At 40.8% G+C, this 24,021-nt stretch overlaps 1 protein-coding gene across 20 annotated transcripts in view; it reads right to left on the bottom strand.

Moving 5' to 3' along the window:
- Positions 1-24,021, bottom strand: part of MAGI1 (membrane associated guanylate kinase, WW and PDZ domain containing 1) — a 617,360-nt gene that overhangs the window by 493,220 nt on the left and 100,119 nt on the right. The window contains exon 1 of one of the 20 annotated variants that reach the window (XM_053929682.2): positions 1,270-2,193. The exons of the other annotated variants lie outside the window; for them this stretch is intronic. Within the exon in view, the coding sequence (XP_053785657.1) occupies positions 1,270-1,399 (130 nt within the window). The 5' untranslated portion in view covers positions 1,400-2,193. Of the gene's footprint in view, positions 1-1,269; positions 2,194-24,021 lie in introns of those variants that run through there. 20 annotated transcript variants of the gene reach the window in all.

The following is a 24,021-nucleotide window of genomic DNA, read 5'->3' as shown; positions in this document are numbered from 1 at the left end:
CAGCGCCAGAACGGAGAAATGGGAACTCAGAGAGAGCACACAAATTACAGCTCTGTTCAGCCTCCGTGGAATGTCAGAGGAGTGACTAAACTGGCAAGAGTATCAGTTGTTTTCACAGTGTTTTAGTATCTGTGAGTACCACATTCTTTTCCTTCTTTGCACAGTCTTGTTTGAACTCTGGCAAAATGCTGCAGAGGAAGAAATTGAAAGTTCTGAGATTAAAAACATTCTCTCACTCACCGCTTGCTAACACCATGGAATATAAAGAAGGGCAATGACGAGGTTTTCTTCATTTTGAAAAATATTTCTGTCGAGCTCGGAATGGGGAAAATCATCTATCTACATACACAAATTACCGCTGTTCTGGCTACACCAGGGCTCTGGTCCAATCCTCAGTTTCTGGGAAAACTGGTTAATTTTGTATAGACTAATTCTACTGTTCTCATTTCCTAAGCGACCTCCACGAATTTGCATTTATTTGTCCAAGAATGCCTAAAAGCTCCCACAATTGCCTGCTATCCCACAGAGTTCCAATTATTATTCCTTTTACTAGTGCATGCTCATTCGGCTTCAAGAGATAGCTACTGAGTTTAAAAAGTCATTCTTACTAATTAAAAAAAAACCACCACTTTTACCACACAAAAGAACTCCCAAGACTGTTCCCTCCAAAAGGTCAACATACCAAATTTTTCAGAAAGACACTAAATACAAAAAGAATACAACAATAAATCCCTTTGTGAGAATTTTCTGATATGAATGAATGACAACTTCTAATATAGTGACAGTAGGGGATGAATATTTCAGTTTGCTTCTGTTACTGAACAATCTCACAGGTTGGGATGTTAGTATTATACACACAAAAGGAAGGCAGACAAGCAAAGTTGAAGGAGAGAAATCTCCCACAGGTCTGAGCTGATCTTCCCAGAGTACTGGTCTCCCCAGCACTGCTCCGACCCCCAGAATGTCTAACAAGGACAGGAGCCACAGATTGACACCCTCTAAATGAAGCCCAACTTTAAAGAGTAGAAAAAAAACAGAAGGAACCAAGATGGCTCCTTCACAATGAAATTCCAAGCAATGCAGGGAGTCAGCAGCCTAGACATGGACTTCAGAAGGCAAGAGTAGCACAGGCCCCTTGACTAAGTAAAATAAACCCCCTATGGAGTCTTTCATTCCTGCAGGAAGCACCCAGGGCCTGCAGGAGTCACAAGCAGAAGGACCAAGTTTGGCTGTGAAGAAACAGAGGAGCTTGAGCTCCGAATCTCTTACCTGTACCTGCCTGCGGCTCCCTCCCCCGTATTCCAATTAGGGAGAGGCAGCCAGGGCACCTCCAGCAACCCTGTGAAAGGGGAGGGGCTGCCTGAGCTCTGTTGGCACCTGAGTAGAGCAAACTGAGCATGCTCCCCAACCTGGGAGAACCACACTCTTCATTTCTAGTTTAAGAATAGACCAGACCAGCAGTGTCCACCTTCTAACATTACTATTAACCTAGGAAAACATGAGCAAAAACTAAAATTGCCCTAAGGAGCTTTACGAGAGTTAGAAATTAAAGATCAAAGGAAGGGAGCCAAAGGGGTCTTTGGGGTCACTAAATGGGTCCAACAAAGCCACAGGGCCAATCGGGTAACAACAGCAATGGAATTTGTCCACATTCAGCCAGGATCGCTTTGACTGAAGTCTAAAGACAATGCAGGAAGAGTGGATAGGAGTTCAAACTGTGGGACCTGGGTTTTCATTCTGACTATGCCATTTCCTAGTTGGGTCTGACCTTGGGCAAGTCACTTCTCTCTAGGGTACAGTCTCCTCATCCACAAAATAGAATAGCAGTGCCTACCTCACATGGCAAAGTAAGAATTAAACTCCTAGCATAAAGAAAACAGCCATGAAATGTCATTATCAAGCACAATGCAATCTAGGAGAGTCTACACACACACACACTCACTCACACACGCATACCCTTCCCTGGACATCTGGTACTTCCTGAAAAGTTTTTGTTTTTATTCCTTGCCAATAGGTTTGCTTTATTCAAAGTTTCTAAATGTCTTTTCTAAATAGCCTAGCTTTCAATTTGCCTAAAATCAGGCATAGAAAATAATTTAAAATTCTGTGAAACCACGTATATCTAGCAAATTAGAAAGAAGTACAGGGTCTTTGGGAAGTCATCTAGATTCTGTAAGAGCTTTTGGATTCAGCTAATCCCAGACAGCACAGTAACACTGTCACATTGATGGCTTTTAGTTCTACAAAGTACGTGGCAAAGAGAGCTGGTGAGGGCCAGAGTGACCTGCACTGCTTTATCTTCTATTTAGCCTGCTTGGCCTGAAATCAGCCTCAGAAGGGCAATAAGGCTACCCAATCTGAAGGCCCTTCTCACCTTTGGCATCTCCAAAGGGTTATTCAGCCTCTGGTGATAACAACCTGGGGGACGAGAAGTTCACTGCCTGCTTAACGTCCTCCAACAGCTGACCACTGCCCTTCGAACAAATTTCAAATCCCTTAGCATGGCCTTCAAGGCCCCGTGGTGTGTCCTCCACTGCTCTTCCTAATCCAGTTCCCAGCACTCTCCCTGGTCCCAACCTCATGAGACATTCCAAGGTCCATCCACTTCTAGGATTTTGTTCCCACCATCCCTCAGCTCAGAGTGTCCTTTCTTTCTTATTTCCATCTCTAGCTCTTTCTCATTCTCCAGGTCTTAGACCATCCTGCCTCATACAGGCCCCTAGCCATGTGGTTCACACCGGGTTTACAGCCCATCTCCCTGTCCCCCTACACCAGAAGCCCCATGAGAACAGGCACATGAGCTGATTCCCAAGTATATATGAAGCACCTGGTACATAAGAAGGGTGAAGAGACAGGCATGGTGTGGTAACCATCTCCAGAAGCTGCCCATCTCCTCTTTGGATAGCATTCTGAGACACAGCTTAAACAGGTAACAGGAAAAAAAAAGTTCCTTCTTTTATGGAAATCTCCAAGAATACACAACCCTAAGCAAAATGTCACGTACACTGTACAGAGAATCTCACCCTTGACCGTACATTACAATAAGAAGGGGAGCTTGAAAAAGATATTTTAAAAGAAAAAAAAAAGACTGATGACAGGGTTCTGATTTAATTGACATGTAGTAAGTCCCCTGGCACAGGGAGATCCGACAAGCTCCCCCAGGTGAGCCTCAATGTGCAGCCAGGGTTGAAAACCACCACTTTAGACAACTGCTTCTCAAACACTGGTGGGGAAGAACCAGTTGTTTCTTGTTTTCAAAAGTATCAATATATAGTAAAAATGAATTACTAGAAAAATGAAAACACAAACTCATAATTACTTTTATTATTAAAGTCAAAAGATGTACAATTGCTCTGTAAAACTATTATTAAATTTCTAAATGCTGACACTGGATTTCTGCATTTATACCATCGTGCACGGGGAAGAAACAGAGTTGGCACAGGTCTACAGAGCGTGCCAGAGCAGCACTGCCCAGAGGTACAGGAAAAGCACAAATGTAGGCTACCAACCACTGCTGCCCCTGGGTACAAGGACGGGCCCTCTGAGAGTTCTTACAGTGAAGAAATTTCTGGAGTGGTTTGTGCACAATTTCCTGATTAAAAACATAACCTTACTTGTGTTCGCTTGCTTTTTTTAACGGTGCTGTACTGAAACATGAATTTGGTGTTACCTGATAATGAAGAGGTGTGTCATTCTTCTCCCTGAAAATATGCTCTTATCATGACTGCATGTGTTAATAATGATACATCTTACATTAAGAGAAAATATCACTGATGTAGAACTGAGATGGAAGGGGAGACGCACGGCCTAAAATAAATTCAGGGATGGGAGTGATCAGGGTGGGTCAGAGGAGCAAATGAGGGCCTTGTGGAAAAGGAAGCACCAGGCGCAGGCTTAAAGAGGCGTTAGGATTAGACATGGAACGAAGGGAAGGTTTTGGCCCTGTCTGGAGGACAGCAAGAAGACCGGAGAGTTGTGGCACAGGGCGCTGCACAGCGAGGGAGAGGGGCAGTGGACAGAGGGAACCATATCCCCCAGGCTCCCAGGCATATGCTGCCTCTTCAGTATCCACAGAAGACAATGCCTTCATTAAGTTCTCAAAGGAAATACCATAAACAAAGAAAGGCTTAAGTATGATCTAAGCCAAAGGGGTCTTCGTAGTAAGTTTTAAAAAGGAGAACTTGATAATGTACTTCCACACTAGAACTGTGGTGAGGAAAATGAGATTTCCCTGTTGTCTCTAGCACTGACCCACAAATTCAGTAGGATGAATCTTGCTTCTTGTGTACTTAAAACAAAGCAAAACCACGGGAACAGTCTCCACTTGGTGAAGGTTAAGGATTTTTTAAAAAATCAGCTTGATTACAAATAATATTAGTGCTAAGGAGGGCCCTTAATCATATGTTTCAAAGTGCTAAGAATATTTCCCTTTGGTTTCCAATATGGCACGACATGTAATATTTTATGTACGTTATTCCCATTTCTCTTTCAGATAACCAGAGTAAGTGGATGGATATCACTCTCTTTTTACAGACTGAGGCCTTAGAGAGGCAAAATTACTTATCAGAAGTCCCACAGATTGTCAGTGACAGCAGTCAGCCTTCTCTGGTGCCAAATCCTTTGAAGGTCACCACCTGCAAATTGCTTTCACTCCGCTGCCTTCCTAGATCTCGTAACAGATCTGCCGGTCAAGCTTCGGCTAACAAAATATAAGCAAATTTTAAAGCAAAGAGGACATATTAAAAGCAAGCACAAATATCGTTTTAAAATCTGCTCTGTGGAAATGGTCAACCAAAAGGCTTGACATTTTTCAGGCTGAAGTCTTCGACAGACCTGGTGTTTCACCTGGGCCAGCCCTGAACCCTCATTCAGCATCACCAGTAATCCTAATGGGTAACTTCACTTCACTGTCCTTGAAGCCTCTCTCACGCTATTCTTTCTCCACCACAATTACTTTCCTCAAATATGCAGTGGCTTTTTCAGACTTGTCCCTGTCTCAAAGCCTTGGCACTTGTCATTTGCTTTGCATTCACCCTTTCTTCAAATGTCCATGTTCCTGGGCTGGAACTATATTTGTGTCTCAACTCAAACACCACTTCCTCCAAAAGGCTTTCTGGGAATACCCTGTCACAGGTCACCCACACTCTGTCACCCTCTGCTTTACTTGCTCTTGAGTGTGTACCAGTACCTGAGATTGTTAGCCATTGGACACGCAACGTCCACGTGAGCCCGACTTAAAGGAAAAAAGAATCAAAGTTAACACAATAAATAAACCAGATGCCACACATATCAGAAACAAACATACCCTGAAGGAAATAAAGCTAAAGTAACAGAAGAGGCCAAATATTGGTAAGATTGCTAGCGCACGCGTAGCACACAGTAAGAAGCACTCAAAGGCAGTGCACACAGAAATTTCCTCCAAACGACAAAACACCAATCCTTCTTCCTGCTGTTTAACACCCTCTCCTCCACCAATATTGTCTGTGACAAACTTTAATGTTTCTAAAAGGAACAACTTTTTAATTGTGGCCACACAAATTATTTCCAGTATAGCCCCCTCTATGAAATAGGAAAACTGATAACTAAGCTGTCCAACACAAAGTGTATGAGGACTCCCTGTGCAACTTCCCCCTCCAGAAAACTTGGATTATTAGTCTTTCCAACAGACTCCTCAGGGTCACTTTCCCAGGTGCCTTATCATTAGAAGGTTATCGGCCATAACGACCATTCACAGGCCCCTCATTTCCATCTGCAACACACGAGCTGAAATGCAGAGTCTGCTCCTTACCCAGCATGTTATAGTGATGCACATCAATGTTTTAATAAAAGTGCCAAGTTTACAATTTTAAAATATAGAGGATGACATCCAGCTTTGACAAAATGACCCCTTTTCTAGAGACGGCCCTCTACAATGCCAACCCCATGCACACCTAGAAAGCACATTCAAAGGTGACCGTTTCCAAGGAGAGTGTGTGGACTCCTACTGCAGGATATTCTCTGATTGCTGTGCCTGCCCTTCCCGGGAGAGCACCCTCTAACTGTATTCACAAGTGCAAAAGCTCTCTTCTGCAATGCAGTGCTAGCGTGGAAATGGTGTTCCACAGCCCACCTCTTCTTAAAGCAGCTGCTGTCAGCTTTATTTCAGAAGTCTTGGGATTCCGAACAAGATAAGCAAAGCCAGATAATACCTACACAACATAAACTCATAACCACAGGTGTTTGGAGAAAATTATATACTGAATAACAATATAAAACAATAAATAAATCTGAAGACTTAAGGGGTACTTTTGTTAAGAAATACAACTGGCAATGTCAAAGTTGGAAGGAGATTTTTATCCCCATGAAAAAAATGTACCAGTTATTTCAAAACAAATATGTAAAAAAAATGACAATATTGTGCTGACAATATACAAATCTGTCAAAGGTACTATCCAGGGTAAAAACAAACACCATTAAAAAAAACTCTGTGTAGCCTTAGCCGGGTGGCTCAGTTGATTGGAGTGTGTCCCAGACATCGAAAGGGTGTGGGTTCAGTTCTCAGTCAGGGCACACACCGAGGCTGCAGATTCCACCCCCAGTTGGCACATGTGGGAGACAACCAATCGATGTTTCTCTGTCACATGGATGTTTCTCTTTCTTTCTCTCTCTCCCCTTCCTACCACCATCTTCCTCTCTCTTTAAAAAAAAAAAAAAAAAAAAAACCTCAATAAACATATCCTTAAGTGAGGATTTAAAAAAGAAAGAAAGAAATTCATGAAAAACAGTAATTCAGCAGAAACTAGTATGACAGGGAACATGCAGATATGAGGTAGCTAGGGAAAATGATAATCCAATCTAGGAAAAGAATACTCTTTATTAAAACTATTTAAAATAGCTTGCTACAAAAAAACAGGAAATGACCCTTAACCTCCACCAAAATCCTACAATGGCTTCCCATTACCCTCAGGACATAATCCCAAACTACCTCTCCCTCCTTCCCATCATCCTCTAGACACAAACAAATTGATCAAGAATGAAATATCTGTCCATCATCTATCCACCATCATGGGTGAATTTCTACTTCTAGGTTTCTTTCATACATGGTGGAACACTGCTATCCAACATCCATTTCCCATCTCCTGGTAGGAGCAAGCCAATGTTGTTCAAAGAAAATATCCTTTCTTCACTGGCTATGGGTTGTGGGACCAGCAGGCAAGCTGGTCTGCATAGGAATTTTACACAAGCTGAACAATTTGAACATTTGTTCATGTATTCTTAATCTCAAACTGAAAATGGTTGGCGTAGACTCATCCTCCAGGGGACACGACAGAGACGGTACATCAGCTCCCCTCCACCCAGCAGCCTGGAGCAGCCCAGTCTCTCTACCTTTCTGTTCCCATTTTTCAGGTGACCCTCAGATTCTATAACCTACACTTTGTTCCTAGTATTTGTTTTTAACACATTTATTTTTTTATTTAAAGCAGATTCAGGGTAGATTTTTCAGGGCTGCTTCCAACCTAAGTATCTAAAACTCACATGCTTACCAAGGTCATTCTTGTACCTAGGTACAAAAGCCCAGCCCCTGATTATTTTCAAGCCCCTCAAAGCTACTAACGCAAAACCATGACCCTCTCTCCTCAAAATTGTGTAAGTCCTATCATGTCCTCTTACTTTCCATTTACCCCATGTTTCAAAATAAAATACAAAAGCATAATTTTGCTTTAGAGCCCATTGGCGTGTGACTTTCCAGCACTGAATTTGCCACCTAGATGGTGATAAAAGTTCTTTTTTTTAATTTCCCATTACACTTTGAATGAGAGCTTCCAACCAAGATGGAGGCATAGGTAGACACACTGCGCCTCCTCCCACAACCAAAAGAAGGAAAATAATTTAAAAACAAAAAACAACCAGAACTGACAGAAAATCGAACTGTATGGAAGTCTGACAACCAAGGAGATAAACAAGAAACATTCATCTAGACCAGTAGGAGGGGCGCAGATGGGCACCCGGGGCAGACAGGACTCGTAGCAAGACAGCAGCTGGTGGACCCAGCGAGGTGACGGATTGTGAAACAGAGCAGGCCAGGCTGCAGCTAGCCAACCCCATGGCCCCACATTCACCCATAGATAAAATGGGAGAAACAGCGGGGGAACCAAGCAGACCACAAAACACAGGGCTCTAGCACAGGGAAATAAAGTCTCAAACTTCTGAGTGAAAACACCCATGGGGGTTAAGGTGGCAGCAGGAGAACCTCCCAGCCTCACAGGAGAGTTCCTTGGAGAGACCCACAGGGGCCTAGAACATGCACAAGCCCACCCACTCAGGAACCAGCACCAGAGGGGCCCAATTTGATTGTGGGGAGCAGAGGGAGTGACTGAAGTCCGGCAGAGAGTGGAACAAGCACCATTTCTCCCTCTCAGCCCCTCCCCCACGTACAGCATCACAGTGAAGAGACCAGATTTACCCCACCCTGGTGAACACCTAAGGCTCCGCCCCTTTACATAACAGGTGTGCCAAAACAAGCAAACAAAAAGGCCCAAATGAAAGAACAGATCAAAGCTCCAGAAATAATACAACTAAGCAGTGAACAGATAGCCAACCTATCAGATGCACAGTTCAAAACACTGGTAATTAGGGTGCTCACAGAATAGGTCGAATTTGGTCACAAATTAGATGAAAAAATGAAGGCTATGCTAAGAGAAACAAAGGAAAATATACAGGGAACCAATAGTGATGCGAAGGAAACTGGGACCCAAATCAATGGTGTGAAACTGAAGGAAGAAAGAAACATCCAACCAAAAAAGAATGAAGCAACAAGAATTCAGAAAAATGAGGAGAGGCTTAGGAACCTCCAGGATATCTTGAGACGTTCCAACATACGAATTATAGGGGTGCCAGAGGAGAAGAGGAAGAACAAAAAATTGAAAACTTATTTGAACAAATAATGAAGGAGAACTTCCCTACTCTGGCAAAGGAAATGACTTCCAGGAAGTCCAGGAAGCTCACAGAGTCCCAAAGAAGCTAGACCCAAGGAGGAACACACCAAGGCACATCATAATTACATTAGCCAAGATGAATCAGAAGGAGAGAATCTTAGAAGCAGCGAGAGAAAAGAACACAGTTACCTACAAAGGAGTTCCCATAAGACTGTCAGCTGATTTCTCAAAAGAGACCTTACAGGCAAGAAGGGGATGGAAAGAAGTATTCCAAGTCATGAAAGGCAAGGACTTACATCCAAGATTACAGTATCCAGCAAAGCTATCATTTAGAATGGAAGGGCAGATAAAGTGCTTCTCAGATAAGGTCAAGTTAAAGGAGTTCATCATCACCAAGCCCTTATTATATGAAATGCTAAAGGGATTTATTTAAGAAAAAGAAGATAAAAAATATGAACAGTAAAAATGACAGCAAACTCACATTTATTAACAACCGCACCTAAAACAAAAACAAAAGCAAACTAAGCAAACAACTAGAACAGGAACAGAAGCACAGAAATGGAGATCACATGGAGGGTTATCAACAGGGGAGTGGGAGGGGGAGAGAGAGGGGAAAGGTACAGAGAATAAGTAGCATAAATGGTAGGTAGAAAATAGACAGGGGGAGGGTAAGAATAGTATAGGAAATGTAGAAGCCAAAGAACTTATAAGTATGACCCATGGACATGAACTATAGGGGGGGAATGTGGGAGGGACGGGGTGGGCAGGATGAAGTGGAGTGAAGGGAGGGAAATGGGACAACTGTAATAGCATAATCAATAAATATATTTAAATAAAATGCCCCATTACTAAGTACTTACTATATGTAAGTCACTGCTAAGTGGCACACAAGATAGGAAGAGTTGTCCCATTTCATAGGTGAGCACACCAAGGCTGAAAAGAGATTACTTACCCAAGGTCACACATACACAGCTACTAAATGGAGAAACCCGTCAAAAACCTAAATTCCTAACCACTATAATGATAATACTTGGTGGGGAGAGGGGGTGGAGAGGGGAGGGCTGAAAGTAGTTGTATCTTGGGAAGTTTTATTTCTTCACTGACCATTAATAACCAAAACCATATCATCTCTTGGGTCTGGTATGAAACTCTGCCTATTTGAATGCCCATGAACCATGTCTTAGAAACTATTTAGAGTTAAATGCAACAGTCCATTATTTCAGCTAAACAAAAAAAAAAAAAAAAAAAAAAAAAACTTGTCCTCTTTAAGAAAGGGAGAGAGAGTTGTGCTGCCTGAATCATACATACCACGTTCCCAGACTTTGGGGCTGGGTTATAAGCTGCTCTGACCAGGTGATGGTGGAGTCAGAGAGTCAGAAACAGCAGGGAGGGAACAACCCAGCAGCCAGGCATTAATAACTACTGCAAGTGGAGAATAATTCGTATTTGATCATTTGGATTTGGGTATGCTTAAAAATAAGATTTGGGTATGCTTAAAAATAACTCACATCTGGTTTTAGTTAAGCTCCTGTTTTGTCTAACAAACCAGTGCCAAAAAGTAACAAATTCTGACTTGTGGCTTTTTAAAAATTGGGTAACATAAATGTATTTTTCAAGTCACACAACAAGTTGAGTTAGTTAAGAGAATGGGCACCTGCAGCAACGACACCTAATTCACTGAACTAACACACCAAGTGACTTCATCTCCTCGGGCCCGTTTCCTTACAAAATAGGGAAACATTTTTTTAGTTGCCTCACAGGATTACAATGAGACTCAAAAGAAAGTATTTTATGTGGGAAAGATTTACAGTCATGAGAACAAATATACCCCGAGGAGGCAGAGAAGGTCCATCTAAGTTGACATTTACACAGGCGTGTCTAACATGCCATAAGCTGCAGCATCCGTTGTAAGTCATCACAAGTCACCAAAAGAGAAACACAGTCCCCATATCACCTGGTGATGTCACCCACCAGACATCATGAGGAATGATACAAGCTTTTATTTAGCATAGACTTTGTGAATACTACAAGCCTTTAATTTCAATTCTTCGTTAATAATTGTTCATATTTTAAACTACACACCTACAATGCTCCCTCTGAGGCACAGGGACCACACTGAGACTGTAAAGCCAGGTAAGAGGGGCATGATGGGCAGACAAATGTGACTTCATCTACAAACTAACCCTCACCCTTCATTGAACTTGGACCCAGTTGCCCTATAATCCTCAAGAGTAAGGAATGACCGAAAGAAACGGGGCAACTGTAACCATTCAGAAACTCCTTTCTTTAACAGGACTCTTTCTCCTTTCTGTTCATCCACTCCATTCATCCACTCCGTTCCTTAATCATTAAGCCCTCAAGACATCAGATTCTGATCAGCATCAAACTTTCTTAAAAATAAAGCCTCAGGTACATCTTGACTTCAGTTGTGTTTCAGCCCCAAGCCTGAGAAAGCAGAACCACCCCACAGACCACACACTCACGAAACCAGACAGAACAATGCCTTGGCTGACGTCAAGACCTGATACAATGATCGACTACTCCCTACCCTGGCCCCAGCCGATCCACAGGACCCACAACCCCAACTCATTTAGCCACTATGACTAATGATTTTCCCCTGTTTAACCCATCCCCTGGAAGCCATCGAGGAGCCAGGTCTCTGAGCATGAGCTCACCTGTGACTCCAGGCATGGCACCATTTCCTTAAAAATAAACCTTCACTTTCTTAGCTGAAAAAAAAAAAGTGGTTCATATTTGACAAACTTGCACTTTACAAAGTAAGTCCATTGAAATGAAACTGGAATTAGGCCACTGCCCCCTCAAAAAAATGAAGACATGTTTTCATGCTTTTAGGCAATTTCTACAGAGAGGCAATGTCAAAGTGTGTGTGGCAGGAAGCTAATAGGTGCAGGTTGTTTTGTAGGATAGGAAATGGTGTCCAGGAAGTACAGATTCTACAGCGGGTTCTCTGGTCAATTAAGTTTGACTGACTGTGTTAGGCAAAACTAAATATGTTCCTTAAATATGCTCCTGCTCAGAGTCTTTAATATCTTATATATTTCAAATTCCTAAGTAGGTGTCAGACAGAATAAAAAGCATTTCCCAAATGTATTTGTATAGCACATCCTATGGACAAATATTTCACAGGAAACACACTAATAATGTGGCAGAAGACACTTACAGATGAAAATACAAGGAACAGCCCTGGCTGGTGTGGCTCAGTGGATTGAGCACAGGCCTGTGAACCAAAAGGTCACTGGTTCGATTCCTGGTCAGGGCACATGCCTGGGTTGCAGGCCAGGTCCCAGTAGGGGGCACACAAGAGGCAACCACACACTGATGTTTCTCTTCCTCTCTTTCTCCCACCCTTCCCCTCTGTTTAAGAATAAATAGGTAAAATCTGTTTTGTTTTGTTTTTTTAAAGTAAATACATGGAACAGAAATTTCTTCAAAACATACCACATGTAGAGAAGTCATTGTCCATAAACGGTGGGGTGAGGAGTCCCGCCCTGACCCCGTATCCCAGGTTCTCCAGTCCAGGGGTCCCAGAGCCCTTGAGGAATCTCGATAATTTAGAAGATAATCACGTGGGACCAGAATGTAATTTAGTGAAGCTGGACAATCAACTGGCAAAGAAATAAAAGCAGGAGGGAGGAGAAAAAAAAATCACAGACCCTCCTTTTCTACCAATACTTATGAACAAATAACTGACTGGCTTTCATTGTTCTTTCTTCAGTAGATGCCCTGATGATAAGTCACCTCAGGGCATATTATCAGAATGAATCAAACATCAGCCTTCAGGAAATGCACCATATGACTCTGTCCACAGGTCAGCAGACAGATACTCAACAAATTTAAAGAAGTTGGAAAATTCTACAAACAAAGGGCCTTCTGTGAAAATGTTAAAAGTGAATTGGTAGTAAAGTCAACCCATTGTTTGATACTGAGTAATGTAAATACCAGCAATGGTTATTTCAGGACAAAAATTGATTTGTTAATATTAATGTGAACCAACAAACAAATCTCATTAACTGTTATATTTCCCAATTTAACGGTTTCTGCCATCACGAATACAAATTCCACCACAAGCCAGGCAGATAAACTTAGTGAATGAGGCAGGCAGGGCCCAAGAAAATGAGTACTTATGGGGACTAAGGGGGAACTTGAAGGTACGAGCCAAGCCTTGAGGCATTCGTGCTCACTTCAATTAAAACACAGTGCTTCCCTCCTTCACTGCCCACCTCCCTCAAAAAACAGAACAGGTATAGTCCCAATTCTGCCCATAGGATGCTCGTTTCAGACTGTGGGAGAGCTATCATCCTTAAGAGGGTTTGAACCTACTTTTCTACAAATGCCTGAAAAGCACATTAAATCTACAAATCACCAAGTTGAGTAGAAAGTATCACCCAGATGTGTCAAATATATTTGCTTGTAGTGGATGAATATATGCAAGGTGGGTGTGCAAACGTAACAGGCTTTCAACACTGCATAACTGAGCTGAATGCCTGCTCAGTGACCTTGAGCAAGGTGTTCCCTCCCTGAGCCTCAGTTTCCTCATCCAAAAAATGGAGATGAGAATGCCAGCCAGATCCTTTGGGAAGTAGTGAAGGTTACACCGGAATATGTCTGACACACTCTTAGCATATAGCAGGCATGCCATTAAATAGTAGTTAATCATTGTTTTTACAAGGTATATTTCTGTTACTACTACAAGTGATGTTTAGAACAATTCAGGTGAGGGTAGAGTGAACTTCACAGGCAAACTGTTGGGTAAATGATGCTGAAAACTGCCTTGGAAAAAGCTCCTTATCGTGTGACCAACCTCAGCCACTGTCCAAAAGTCATGAAGAGATGTTGGTGCCATCTCAAGGAAATGCCCAGAGCCCGGAGGAGATAATTCAAAAAAAAAAAAAAACCCCACCTCATACTGTTCAAATTTGAACAACTGCTTCAAATTTGGTCAATAGCTTACAAACATTTAACAATAATTCTGTAAAATACTCAAATCAAAAGCTCAGACCCCAACACACGGGATGCAATACGCCCAGTCACTTGCTCTCCATAATTCACACCCATTAAGGTCACCATTCTCACCTTGTCTTCGAGCAGAGCATCTGTATTCTTGCCCTTTTTAAGATATTGAATGCTCTCCACTACAGAAAATTTAAATTCCAACTTGCTGGGCCTTTTTTTTTAATCCCTGAAGAAACCAGACTGGGAAGAGGAAAACTTAGCACGTACGTACAAACACACAGGTGCTTCCTACCTAATTAAAAGAGAAGTTTACAGCTGCACTGGTCGTGATTCACCCCTGCAGTTACCCACGTGTGTCCTTTAAGAGGCACGTAGCTCCATCCAGAGCCATATTCCATATGCTTTCCTGAAAACTGCCTTCTCTTCACTGGGTAAAATGATGACTATCAGGCAACTAATGGTATTTTCTGCTTCCTGTCTTTCCTCCCTACAGACATCCCAGTTCATTTGTTTCCTTAATTCTAAAAATAATTAAGCAACCTGGAAGCAAGAGGCTCAGAGCTTAGCAAATCAAGCTTTGATTTATATTGAATCAAAGTGTGCTGTCAGTGGGGGGAAAAGCTACTGGCAAAATTATGTATATGTTACCATTTGTTTCAAACATGATGCAATATATATTATACACCCACAGCCTCTAGAAAAGCCCACTGGTAAAAGTGAGGGGAAGCTAGCTGGTTGAGGGAGGAACTACTTTCTTTTTATCTTTTTATTTAATAGCCTTATCTTTTGAAAATTGTATATCTAATGAATACATTAATCACCCTGAAAATTTATCTTTGACTTTGAAAATTTATCTGGACTGCCAAGTGTTTTCTTACATTTCATTACTAATGTCAAAAGTGTTTAAATTAATCTGATTCTTATTTCATAAACTTATCCAAAGGTATTTGTTTTTGTATAGAATTTAACAAATACCTATTCGTCATGATGAAAGATATACATCAGACCACTAACTCTGAGGATGAGGAGTTACCTGGGGCTAGAGGTTTTGCTTTTTTCTCTATCCTTCTGCAATGTTACCACTTTTAAAATTGAAAAATAAAAAGTCACAGAGGAAAAACAGTGTGTTACCACTACACATCTATTGGAATGGCCAAATCTAGCACAGTGACAACCTGGAATCATCACAAAAAAATTCCTATACTTAAAGCATTTTTATTAAATGCCCAGAAAGACACCTGCAATTTAAACATAAACTTAAATATTTATATGAGGTTAATTTTCTGTAATCTTTTTTTAACTTAATTTATTAGAGTGATATTGGTTAATAAAACTACATGGGTTCCAGGTGTGCAATTCTGTAGCACACCAACTCTGTATTGTATTGTGTGTTCACCACCCCAAGTCAATTTTCAGCACTCTTTACTTTTGCTTATCTTGATTAAAAAGCTGGGGCTGAAAACGTTCACCTGCTCATTGCTCCCTTCTGAGGATCTCTGAAAATATCTAGCGCCACAACATTCTTCAACTACTCTCTTCTGGCAACAAATGAGTTGCTCTCATTCTAATGCTTGGAGGCTCAACATGTCAGCTTAAATTTAATTGCTTAAAGTCAGAATATTTAACATATTCTCCTTTTCAAATTGTCCCACCTACAAACAAATGTAAGATAAGAAGAATGCTTGTAAAGTGTTGAAGTGTTAAACTCTATCACAGGGAGACCTATTTTTCTTAAGGAAGAATAATACTCCTCATTTTCCAAAACAATCAAACAAAACAAAATGAAAATTAGCTAAAAGGGGATAAAATTTGAGTCCCATTTTATTCTGGCAGGCAGCGGAGTGTCTACCAGGGCCTTCACTGCACGGGAAACCAGGTAATATGATGAACACTGGTCTGCAAAGACTATCAGTTTTCATGAGACTTGCTCCACAGAATTTCATCAGCTTTTCCTTTGGAGAAGAGTGAATTAATTTCATTGAATTTGAAGATTTTTTTTTGTCCCAGGAGATAAAATGCTGACTTCTCATTCTAAAATTATATATGTAACAAAAACTTGATTTTCTATTTCTTAATCCCCAAAATGCTTATACAAGAAAAGAAATGCAGGAGGTAACTTGCGTATACTCCCATTCATTCATTCATTCATTCATTCTCATTCTCTCTCTCCCTCTCCCCCTTCCCTCCATGTTTTATTCATTGTACCAAGTTAGAAAAATGCTCCCCACTCCCTAGAGAGAATAAATTTAATTATTTTATTTAAAAAATGCAATTTCCCCCAATTTTTGGTTCTGTTTTTTGTTAACAATGGCCATTAAATACTGCTGGAATAATTTTCCCCATACCCACTCTTGGCCTCCTCCCTAAAATCCAGCTACTGCTTTGTACATCAAAACTCCACTTCTTAGACAAATACCCCACACCTTCACCCACTGTGCCCCTTTTCACTTTCTCCATTTGTATCCCATTGGGCATCATCCTGGAAATTCAGTATCTAGGTGGTCACCTGGCCCAACTTCGAATCCAATCTTTGAGTCCACTCTAAACTTCTGCTTGGAATGACCCAGCCTGGGCTTGGGAAGGTCAGTTACCAGTGAAAGAACCACCTTTCTAGGTGATCATATCTCATTTTAGGGAGCTTTGCATGTCACCAATTACTCCCCAGAATTCTGTTTACGTCTCTTTGGGCCACAGAGAACAAACTGCACTTCATTTACACATACTGACTCTTCACCCAGTCAGTATTAACCCTCCACCCAACTGCATTCCGCTGCGCTCTCCTCCTCTAACTATGCACTTCAGACCATGCCCTCCGTTTCTCTGAGACCTCTGTGATAGTCATTAAAGACAGTGATATTGAAGAACAAGGGCTTCCGCATTGACCTTCTCTGTAGTTTTAAGCTGCACATTGGATCTTCAATCACATTGTCAGTCACACACAAACACCGTATGGATTTCTAATCCTGAACCATCTCTTCTTGAGGCCCTAATATCTGTTCTACTAGATTCAAGCACCTCAAGTCACTCCATATTCATAAGCTTCATTCTCTCTTGGAATTTAAAAATATTTTTAAAACAATATGGTCTAATTAATTTTAGTCCATTTTGCTTCCTCTTAAACAGATCCTTAACAACATGTATTCAATTTCACATTTCAGAACAAAATGAAAATTAAAATTAACTTGAATTATCACAGGTGACACACAGGTTTTAATTTATATTACATTTACTAAGCACAAAATAGAATTGGGCTACACTTTTACACTTTTAATCTACTCTACCATCAAATGAAGTTCAGCTCAGATTATAATTGCACAGAAAATGCAAACATATTTCTTTGACTTTTATTACCATTTCAACCCACTGCAGAATTACTTAACATGGTTTTGCCAAATTGGAAAAACCAAAACACATGATCTCTTGCTCAAGCCAATGTTCAGCCAAAAGAATTTGATGTGAAAAGATGATATTCTTAAGTCAGTCTGTATTTTAGCACTGACTTACAATTTTCTTAAAACTGTTACCACCATATTGGAATAATCTCTAATCAACACAAAAGCTCTTACCTCTATTGAAATCTTCCTCAAGGAGTGACCAATCCACCCAATCAATCACAGAAGAATCAATCAAAATAATTGATAATTGGCAACAACCTACTAATAAAAGTTAACGGAACAAAAAAGAAAATCAGAATTGATTTGGAAAATCAGTAAAAAGAAAATCAGAAAATATCTTAAGTTTTGGCTTCAGATGAAGGAAAGAAATAATAATAAAAGTATATTAAATGTTTTTTCCATGTACTGGCAACATTTTACATGGCTTTCTGCATCACCTCACTTAACCTTCAAAACCTACTAAGAAACAGGTACTATTACTAGTCTCCTTTTGCAGAATCGGAGTCTGTAAGAGATGACATAAATGTACAAGGTCACACAAAGAACAGAGCCTTGACCTAAACTCATGGACTGGCCACTATGGAAAAGAGGTGAAACCTGGTGTACTGAATTGAATAGTGTCCCCATCCCCCTAAAATTCATGTCCACCTGGAACCTCAGGTGACCTTAATTAGAAATAGGATCTTTGCAGACATTGTTCGTTAAGATGAGGTCCCACTGGACTAGGGTCAGCCTTAAACCCAATGTGACGGTTGCCCTTACAAGACAAGAGAAGACACTCAGAGACCCCGAGGGAAGGCAGCCATGTGCAGAGGGAGGCATAATTGGCTTGATGCGGTTGCAAAACAAGGAATGCCAAATACTGCCAGCAACCAGGCAAGGAAGAGCTAAGAAAGGTTCTTTACCAGAGCCTTCGAAGGAAGCATGGCCCGGGTGGACACCTTGGTCTTAGCCTTGTAGCTTCCAAAACTGTGAGAAAATAAATTTCTGTTGTTTTAAGCCATCTACTTTGTTATGGTAACCCTAGGAAACCAATGCACCTGGGGAGAGAATATAATGATACGATATAACATTACAGCCTGAAGAAAGTCTGGAAACAGCAAGACAGTATTAGTAACCACAAGTCAGAAGATCACCAGGTTAGTGTCAAATAACCACTGGTGTAACCCCAGCCGCTTCCAACAGTCATTAGAAGCCCCAGTGTGCAAATATGTGTATATTGAGATCTGGTCGCACTGCACATAGTAATAAAATGTAACACTTTTTCTTCCTAGCAGGAACATCTGATTACGTGGAACACAAGAGATTCACAACAGAAGAGATTTGCAAAATATAGCCTCCCTGAAGGCTGAGAAGCACTTAGATAAAACTTGATTTCTCCGTACCAGTCTGCAAATTTGATTTTAAGATCCTAGGCCCATGTGTCCCAGGCAAAAGATCTCTAATTCTTCAATGCAAGACCTATGCTCTATCCATTCCATTTGTACCCATCCTTCAACCCATGCATGCAACTGTCAAGCCTGCATTCAATACACATCATAAACAATAAACACAATAAAGAGCCTACTAGGTGCCCGGTATTTGCCAGCTCTTAGAGATACAGCAGTCAAGATGACAACATAGGGTTACCCTCCAGCAAGAATGAGGCATTCAACAAGTCCTTTGAAGCATGATGAGAGTTACCCGGGGGGCATGAAGGGTGTTGTGAGGGGTATGCAATGAGGCTAGCCAGTCCCGTGCAGAGGTGCAGGCCACGCACTGCACAAGGGCACCTGGCCAGGGACCGTGTTGGGTGAAGGTGCAGCCCTCTCCATGTGTTATTTTCCCATTACCACAAAGAAGCAATTTGAACTAGCGTCAGCCCTGAAGATATAGAGGACAGAGGACAGAAATTGCAGGCAGCATTAGTGAATTTGGATTTTGTATTAAGAGTAATAGGAAATAATTGAAGAGATGTTTAAGTATTAGACTCAGCTGTGGCGGGGAGCAAGGCAATAATTTACCCAACATGATTTCATCACTTGTGTAATACCAAAATAATTCAAGGAAATAAATAACTAAATGAAGTTAAGACCATCTGTTAAAATGCCATTTTGGTTCTTGATGAATTAGCATGCATTTAAAACCTGGTGCAGCATGTAGCATTTCTGCATACTTTTAACTTAAGGAAAATTTAAATGGCTTATTAATCCAATGTCCTTTCAATTAACTTAAGTAGGATCACAGGCCCTATTCACACCCGTCTTCCCTTTCCACATATCAAGTCCTCACCTTCAAGAGACGCTACTGAAGTTCTCAAATGAAAAAGGGCTGGTCTGCAGAAATGGGATCTGTTTCCCCCATCCAGGAGATTGTCAAGTTGAAAAATTAAACCTGCCACTTTAAGATATATGAGTCCCACTTCAAGAATTTCTAGCATCAAATCAAGCAAGACTATCATGAGAGACCAATGTATGCAGTGCAGGGATTCTGAGACAAGCCATCATTTCCTGGGCAGAAACCAGAAGGCCTAGTACCATGAGGTCAGAGTGAGGCCATCCTACATCCAAAATTATCTAAGTGAGAGTCTCTTTGCTAGAGCATCAGAGCAGGTTTCCAGGTCTCTAATCTCACAAGGTGCATCACAGAACCTGTCTCTGATGAGGTAGGCTCAGGAAGCCCTACCTCCTATACTCCATGCTTCAGGTGACTCATATACCAAATGAGAACATATACATATGCTTACCTCAGTGGGTTGTTGTGAGGATTTATAAGTCAATTCATGTGAAATACTCAGAACCATGTATGGCATATACTAAGTAAGTGCTAAATTAAAGTTAACTGTTATTATTTAACATTTTGGAGCATTATGGTAGATTTTCATACACAAAGTCCTCTGAGAAGACATGCAAATAGATAAATCTATTGAGCTTTATGTATCCCAGTCTTTCCCACACTTGTCTGCCCACCTCCCCACCCCGACCCTGTCACTGCCCCATAAAACACTTTCTATCACTAGAGGACCTCAAGTCCCGCACAGCTCACCTTGGGACGTGCCACCTCAGGCCTGTGTCTCTCTCCGCCTCCTTCTAAGTGCTTATCCAGTAATCCAGGAGATTTTATTTTTAATTTAAACCATGAGATGGCAGAAGAAGAGAAAGCAGATCCATACTTAAGCCAGCTTCAAATTTTCAGTTCATCTATTGAATCACCCTTGAAATTTCCTTTGAAATTTAATCCCAAAGTAATAAATGGCCTGGGTCCAAGGGGTGCTTTTGTGTATTACTTATAATAAGAATTGTCTTAAAGGTCAAACAAAATGACAATAAAGGGCACCATGCCCCGACTTTGTATAAAAAAGCCCACCTTGACCCAACAAGAACAATTAGAAACAACCCAGGGCCAGTGAAAACATAATTCTCCAATGAGAAACTGGGAGAAAAGCAATGGTAGCTTTGTTCATAATATTAACACAATATGGATTATTTCCTTTTCAATTTACATGACGTAGAACACTAAGTGATACTCCTTTCATAGCTAGGGCATGTTGGTTAGATTGATGAAAATGAAGAACAATATCCCCTTAAAAATAATAATAAAAATAATAATAGCTCACACTTATATAGGTATAACTATCCTTAATGCATTAACTCATTTAATCCTCACAACTACCCTTTGAGGTAAATACTTATATCCCTAGCTTTCAGATGAACAAACTGAGGCACCAAGTAAATATTAAGTACCTTACCCAAAATCATACAACTAACAAAGGAGGGATTCAAGCCCTGACTGGTGTGGCTCAGTGGGCTGGGCGTCGTCCTGCAGACTGAATGGTCATTGGTTTGATTCCCAGGGTGGGGGTTGCAAGGACAGGTCCCCCACTGGGGGCATGTGAGAGGCAACCAATGGACGTTTCACTCCCTCTTCTTCTTTCTCCCTCCCCCTTTCAAAAAATATATATAAATATATATGTATATATTTATATGTATATATAAATAAAGGTCTGAAAATTTTATAAAATCCTTTTTTAAAAAAAGGAGATTTGAATCAAGAGTTTGGCTCCAAAGTTTATGCTCTGAACCACTATTCCAACTACATGATCACGGTGAGATATTTTTAGGTTTTAAAATGTTGTTACTTATCTTTTGACCTGGGCTAGTAAAAGGATTTATGTCTACTTCTGACCCTGCAGTATTAGACAAATATTAACCAAACTTCAGACATTGAAGAGGCAACTTTATAATGTGTCATACTTGAAAAACACCTATCATTTATGCGTATTTGCTTAAATGACACATTTTTAACCTGAATAATTTAATTTTATTTCATTATTGTGAAATGAAAATCAGTATCATCTACTCTAACTAAAAGGAAGCCCTAAAATATACAATGTAAATAAAAGAATGTTATTAATTTCTAGCTCAAAACTGTCATTTGCAGAAGGTCCAAGATTGGCATTCTCTCCCTCTCACTCTGTTCCCCTTTTCTGAACAGGTGGATCAGCAAGGCTGAAAGATACTAAAGACCCACTTGCACCAAATGAGACCGTCTCAACCTCAACACACCCACGACGGGTGACTTACAAGGGGGAGTGACCACCTCACCGCAAGATTCAATGCCATTTAATGCCAATCCCTCACGTATAACGGTTAGCCCCGCACTTTAGAAAACACTGCTTCAAGGAGAATTAAGAAACAAAGATGTCACAAATGCAGACTTGTTTGCCAATAAATCAGTTGCCCCTGCAGGTTTTTTACATAATGAGAAACCACAGAGATAAAATATAAAGGACTGATTCTAGGTTCACTCAATCAATGGTAAAATGATACACTGAGGAAAACCAGGCTTGGCTGGCAGGTGCCCCTGTTGGAAACAGATGTGTGTTTTAGGCCAACCACAAGATCAACACCAGCCAAGAATGTGACATGGGTCCAAGGGCAGGGAAGGGCCTCTACCCATTAAGGACCAAACCAAGGGAAGGAAGGGGAAGGGAGCCCTGCCTGCGGTGAGCCAGGCAGACCACACCTGGTGCTCAGGAAACACAACTAAATACAGCACATCCTTTCCAGGAGAGGCAGTCAGCAAAGGCAGAAGGTCGAAAATTAACTGATCTAAGGAGGTAGTATCACCTTATTTAAAAAATTTTTCACCTCCTAACAGGAACATTCATTACTTTTACATGAATTTGTTGTCTACCTCCCCCCACCAAGACGAGGATATTTTACTGTTTTGGTCCCTGACACACCCCTGGTGCAGAGAACAACACCTGACACCTAACAGATGCTCATTAACCTGAATAAATTAGTGAGTTATTTCATAAGAATTGTGGATATTTACAACTGGAAAAGAGAAAGCTTAGGGGAAATGCAATCAACTTTTAAACACTTAAATAATTATTTATATTTTACAATAATTACAAATGTAGACCCTAGAATCAGAAAGACTCAAGTTTGAATCTCAAACACGCCACTGAGAACCAACTCCACTCTGAGGTTTTGGACAACCTCAAATCTTATCAAGATGACTAACGAGATGAGAATCCAAGTACTTAGAAATAAAGGCTGAGATGAGTAACAGTACTTATTTCAGTCTGTGCTCCTTAAATAATGTGTGTAAAAGAGCTTTTAAAGCTCCTAATCCCAGTGAACCATTATCCACTCTCATTTATGGTTATTATATTATCAGTCATCATACCTTACTGTGTATGGAACTCAGTGGTAGCAGGAACCACCTGAATTAACACCAAAGAGCCAACTATATGCAACTCTACCCAGCTCTGTGTTCTGTGCCTGTACATTAGTCACTTCATATTGGCCTTTGTGGGAGTATTTACACAATGGAAATGGGCAAACACTGCACAGAGCAGGTTGTTAACCATTAACCAGCGTTCCCAGACTACAATTTGAGAACAGAATTAGGGGCAACAGCAGCTGAGATCTCTTCATGCTGCAAACGCTGTAAAAGTGAAAAACTAAAATAAACCCCACACACAAGGGGCCTCAGAGCAAACCTACTCAGGGTAAGTATTTGGAGTAAGAAGCCAAGGGCGCCAAAGGGCTGTAAGTGGATAACGGGCTGGGTCAGAAGTGCTGGGTCACTAGTCCATTCTCTCATGTCCTAATACTGATGTGACTGGGCAAGCAGTTAGACCAAGTTCTAGTTTCCTTCATCAGCAAAAGGAAAACTTTTGTGTACCTCACACCTGCCCTAGAAGGATAAATCACTTCAAGTATGTAAAGGTACGTTTGTTATAAACAAACTCTGTATAACAAAAAGATATGCTTGTATCTAAAGTAAGCATTAAGTCTTCCCCATTTTATTTTGGTCCTTATTACTAGCTTCTTGTAATCAGATGGAGTATTTATCAAAACACCACTTTCCGTTCTTATGTTCAACTTCTTTTCAAGTTATATTACAGGGTAAAAACTTACACATTATTCCCAGGGCACAAGGAAACCTGCTATTATTGTGAATTTACACACAATTTTGGGTCCAGCACAGAGATAATCTCCACATGCATTTTCTTACAATTGACTTTTCATAGCCCTATAATTAGCATAGATATACACTCATAGAAAAGCCTATGACACAAATTAAACCATGTGTTTTAAAATATACTCTCTCCACTGGAATACCATCACATATAAAAAGACTTCATTGAAGCTTGGAGTTGCCAAACATTCCAGAAAATAAGCCATAGAAATAAATTAAGATACTGGGAATCCAAGCATTTTGGAACCTCATTAAATTACCTGTTT

This window comes from Desmodus rotundus, chromosome 8 (assembly GCF_022682495.2).
Source record: "Desmodus rotundus isolate HL8 chromosome 8, HLdesRot8A.1, whole genome shotgun sequence".
Classification (NCBI taxonomy): domain Eukaryota; kingdom Metazoa; phylum Chordata; class Mammalia; order Chiroptera; family Phyllostomidae; genus Desmodus; species Desmodus rotundus.
The sequence above is the reverse complement of the archived record's forward strand: the minus strand, read 5'-3'. Positions and strand labels throughout refer to the sequence as shown.